General features: G+C 39.9%; 1 protein-coding gene across 1 annotated transcript; it reads right to left on the bottom strand.

Moving 5' to 3' along the window:
* Positions 1 to 3,187: 3,187 nt before the first annotated feature.
* LOC119554023 (androgen-induced gene 1 protein) lies at positions 3,188 to 4,100 on the bottom strand. Its single transcript, XM_037864739.1, has one exon. It carries the CDS (start codon positions 4,069 to 4,071, stop codon positions 3,370 to 3,372), a length of 702 nt encoding a protein of 233 aa, XP_037720667.1. The 5' UTR covers positions 4,072 to 4,100; the 3' UTR covers positions 3,188 to 3,369.
* Between the last annotated feature and the right edge of the window lie 21 nt (positions 4,101 to 4,121).

The raw sequence follows: 4,121 nt of genomic DNA, 5'->3' as shown, positions 1-4,121 counted from the left end.
AGCTATTTTCAAAATATTTTTGAAACCAAGAAAGGTATTCCCTATTATTCCATATCATTAAAATATTCCAAAAACTCAAATCTCCCCTTACTCATAAAAGATAACTTATAGAATCGCTTCATTAGCCATAAAAATCGACACTCGATAGGCTTATCAATATAATTTTAGGGAATTCCATATTCGGTTCGGCATAAAAAAGAAATCGGTCGCGAGAGCGATCAGATCGAGATCCGTGCAATTGCAGGCCAGATCGAGGCACTTTTCACAACATCGCATGATTGATGATTAGTCATCGACCGGTTTCTCGATTGTCGGTCGCCCAGCAACAGCACGCGAGTTGAAGGTTCGGCGGATAATTATCGGAGCCCCAACGCCGGCCAGGCCAGAAAGTACTGTTAGTCACCTTTGCCAACAGCGATTTTAAGCCGAAGACCGGCTTGTCGCGGTCTTCAGTCGAACTTTTGCTACTTGGAGGTGCAAAAAAATGGAAAGTCAGTAATTTATCTGCCCTTAAAAACATACTATTTATGAAGAGGATACTGACTTGTATTGTCACCAAGAGATTTTGAATATATCAAGAGATTTTCTGCCGTTCTGAACCTGACTTCTTTGTTTAATAAAGCACCATTATTCTGAGATCAGACTAGAATTTAATCTTATTTTGCGATACATTTTTTTTTAATTTCTCCTTATAGGATCTTAACTTTATCCAATCCTAACAAAGTTAGCATTAGATATAAGTACAAATCTTTTAACGATTTAATATTACAATATTATAACGCAGAGTATGTATAGTATGAGTGGCGCCCACGTCATGATAATTCGAAGTGATGTCTGGTTAGTTCTTACCGATCCTTCCGGGCATGTGTCGCTATGAGGAGTGGTTCCTTTGACGTAGCCGCTAACCTCTGAACCGCACGTGTCGTCGTCCAACTTCCCGTTCTACGTCACGGCTAATCGATGGCGACATCGGAACAACGTGTCTCATTGCGTTATAACCTACGTGACGCCTGGAACTACGTGTGGCGATCAATTGACAATTTATTAAATGCTAGTTCATGCAAATCATTTTAATGATAATTTTTAGGTGAATAAATAACAGAATTAACGCGCTACACAGTTGTCTATATAACTTAAAAATCCATATGATCCTCACATTGTTATATACCATTATATATATATATATTCAATCTTCGATAGTAATTTAAAAAAAATCTTTGCAAAAGTTATCTATCAGCCATCATATTCTCTATTATTGAATGAATCATTAAACATGATTTAACAAAACAATTTTAAAAATAAAATACTAGGCAGCTATGAATCTTAAACTTAGATTGCTTTAAGACATTATACGTTTTCTTTGTGTTCTGTTTCGAAGAGGAGATAAAATATCAGCATCTAAAACACGGCACGATACAAGTAATTAAACAATTGCAAGCCAATTGATACATACGCTCATTAATTAAATTAAATTGCGAAGAACTAACAAACCATGCACGCGAATGCAATGACTGATGTGAGTGCTCCACACTGAGAAAACCAAACTGCAGTTAAAATATATAATATTTTATGAAATTAATTTTTTGGATAAAGGTCGATAAATCTTTATAAAATAAGCTCTTTTGTATTTTAAATTTATTGAATGCCTTCTAGTTGTATCTACATTTAGCAAGTAATGATGCTTTGTTATTTAAATGCATTTTTATTTAATGTTTGCTGGGTATTTTCTCTGTGCACAGCGAGAAAATGAATCAATCAGACCAATTAGTTTTAATGGCCCGTTGCCCAGCGGAGTCAGCAAGGCGTCCCAGCAATTAAAGCCAGTTTTCTGTCGGTTCTTTAACAACCAGCTATATAAACATCACCAAGTTAAGGCGTTATATCTAGGGATTAAGGGAAAACCCAAATTCATTTTGCTCAAACATTATTCTAAAAGTTTAGTATCAATGACCACTTTTAGCATTTTAGCGGCAGCTGTCGTTGACCTTGGGTGTTATGCCCCAACGATCTTCAAACGTGCTACTCCAGAGAATTGATCAAACAATCCAACAGCTGTTCGCGTGTGCTAATCGAAATTTAACAGCTTGTCAACAATCCGGCTTCTGTTCGGCCCCAGATGATTTTAAGGTTTATAACCTTTTATAAAGCAGTAGTCTAAATTGCATTTGAAGAGCAAATTTGTTTTTGGGGCAGCTAGCCGATTTTCAGAACACACTTAGAGTGTCCTCCTTTTAAAAAAGAAATGATACATCATTATGATTTAGAAATAAAAACAAATTTTAGTCGCCACTTTTGGGCTGAATTTTTACTTAACATTTTTTAGATTATTTATTTTTAACAAAATTTGATTGAATATATGTTTGACTATATATTTCCCTTTTTTATCTGAATTTTTCACCCTTATATTAAGCCATTTTTTAAAGGAACATCTCTAATATTTGCCTTGATACCATATTTAATCAGATTTAATGCCTTTTGTCAGGCATGATTAACAACTGCAGTTCCAACTAAATTTTGAACGAAATTAGTTTTACAAAGGCATCTTCATTCAGTTAGCCTCCTTATGCAAAATACACCTACCATTATGAGTTGGTTATTTATTAATATGTTATTATTTGGCAATCATATGGCAAATAAGCAGAAAGGAAGTGTTTGCAATGAGACATCATGTAGGGAACACAAAGACTCAGTGACAGGAATGGGCTATTACCCATCTGCCTTTCCAGCAAACAATAGAAACTGTCCCTTTGGTGAACTGAGTTTTGGCTGTTGGTGCTGACTTTCGAAATATTAGCACAAGTGGTGTCCTGAAATGTTTTTGAAATCAGAGCCCAAGTCCCGACCAAACCGGAACCTCCCGCTGAAAGGATTGAGTAAAACAATGAATGAGTTTTCCAGAATCATATGGCAGCTGAGATTTCCGCACGTGACTGTTATAAAATGTAATGTGAATAAGTTGGAATCCAGATGAATTCTGCTCATAAGCAGCTGGATGTCGATGATCATGGCATATGGAAAACTAAATAATTTATTCAGACCGATATCCGTTTCCGTCTTTCGTTTAAAAGGTGGTATAATTTGATTTTTACTTTGTTTTAGGGCTGATTGCTAGCATATTTATTTTACATTATTATTTCCCAGTAAACATTTTATAAATGCTAAGGGTTAATAAAAAAAGCTTTAACACTTTTAATATTATACGGTTACTTTACTTTTTAAGCTTATTAGTAATACACATCAAGTAAGGTATAATATAGCTTGAATAAACTAAAAACCTGTGAGATGCATGGGTAAACTGATCTTAAGCTACATATTTTTTAAAATTTTAGCAGCCCTAGTTCCTAATCTTAAATCACCAGTGGAAGATTTTCAATCGCTGCCACTCCACCTGCGATCGCGGGGACTTCGCACCGACAGGACGAGGTTGAGGTGCTCGCCCAGGAGATAGTAACCGAAGCCGAGGGCCATGATCAGGGCGAAGAAGAGGATCCGCAGGGGCCACTCGAAGCTCCCCAGGAAGGGGTATACCCAGATGCCCGTCCGGAACCAGACGAAGTGGATCCACAATAGGTATCCCGCCATGAAGGCGCCCAGTCCGGCGAATCCCCTCTTGCGCTGCGGATACTGATGGCGGGTGACCCCCATTTCCACCAGGGCGTAGACCACGACAAAGGTGTGCATGGCGTGGTTCAGCCATTTGGGGTAAACCAGGTCCAGCATCTCCGGATAGATCGACTCGCGGTCGATGCCGTAGAGGGTCCAAAAGGTCATGCCCACCGTGAGGGCCAGGGGCACCACAAAGGTGGCCAGTATGTAGTCGCGCACCTTTCTCAGGGATCTCAGCCGCAGGAGGTCGTAGGTCAGCGCCAGGGCGTAGTAGCCGAACTGCAGCAGGCCGCCCAGGAAGGTCATGTACTTGAACTTGCCGCCCATCGGCGGCTCCAGCCGCAGGGTCACCGCCAGCTGGGGCAGCTGCGCGAACCGGTAGTCGTAGTAGATGGCGTAGCCCAGGTGCACGGCGGCGGTCAGGTGCAACAGCAGGCTCGCCGGGTTCGCGTTGCGTCGCTCCATTTCCGGATGGATACTGAGGCCCCCGCCGATCTGTAATGGCACCATGGTGA

This window comes from Drosophila subpulchrella, chromosome 3L (assembly GCF_014743375.2).
Source record: "Drosophila subpulchrella strain 33 F10 #4 breed RU33 chromosome 3L, RU_Dsub_v1.1 Primary Assembly, whole genome shotgun sequence".
Taxonomy (NCBI): Eukaryota; Metazoa; Arthropoda; class Insecta; order Diptera; family Drosophilidae; genus Drosophila; species Drosophila subpulchrella.
The sequence above is the reverse complement of the archived record's forward strand: the minus strand, read 5'-3'. Positions and strand labels throughout refer to the sequence as shown.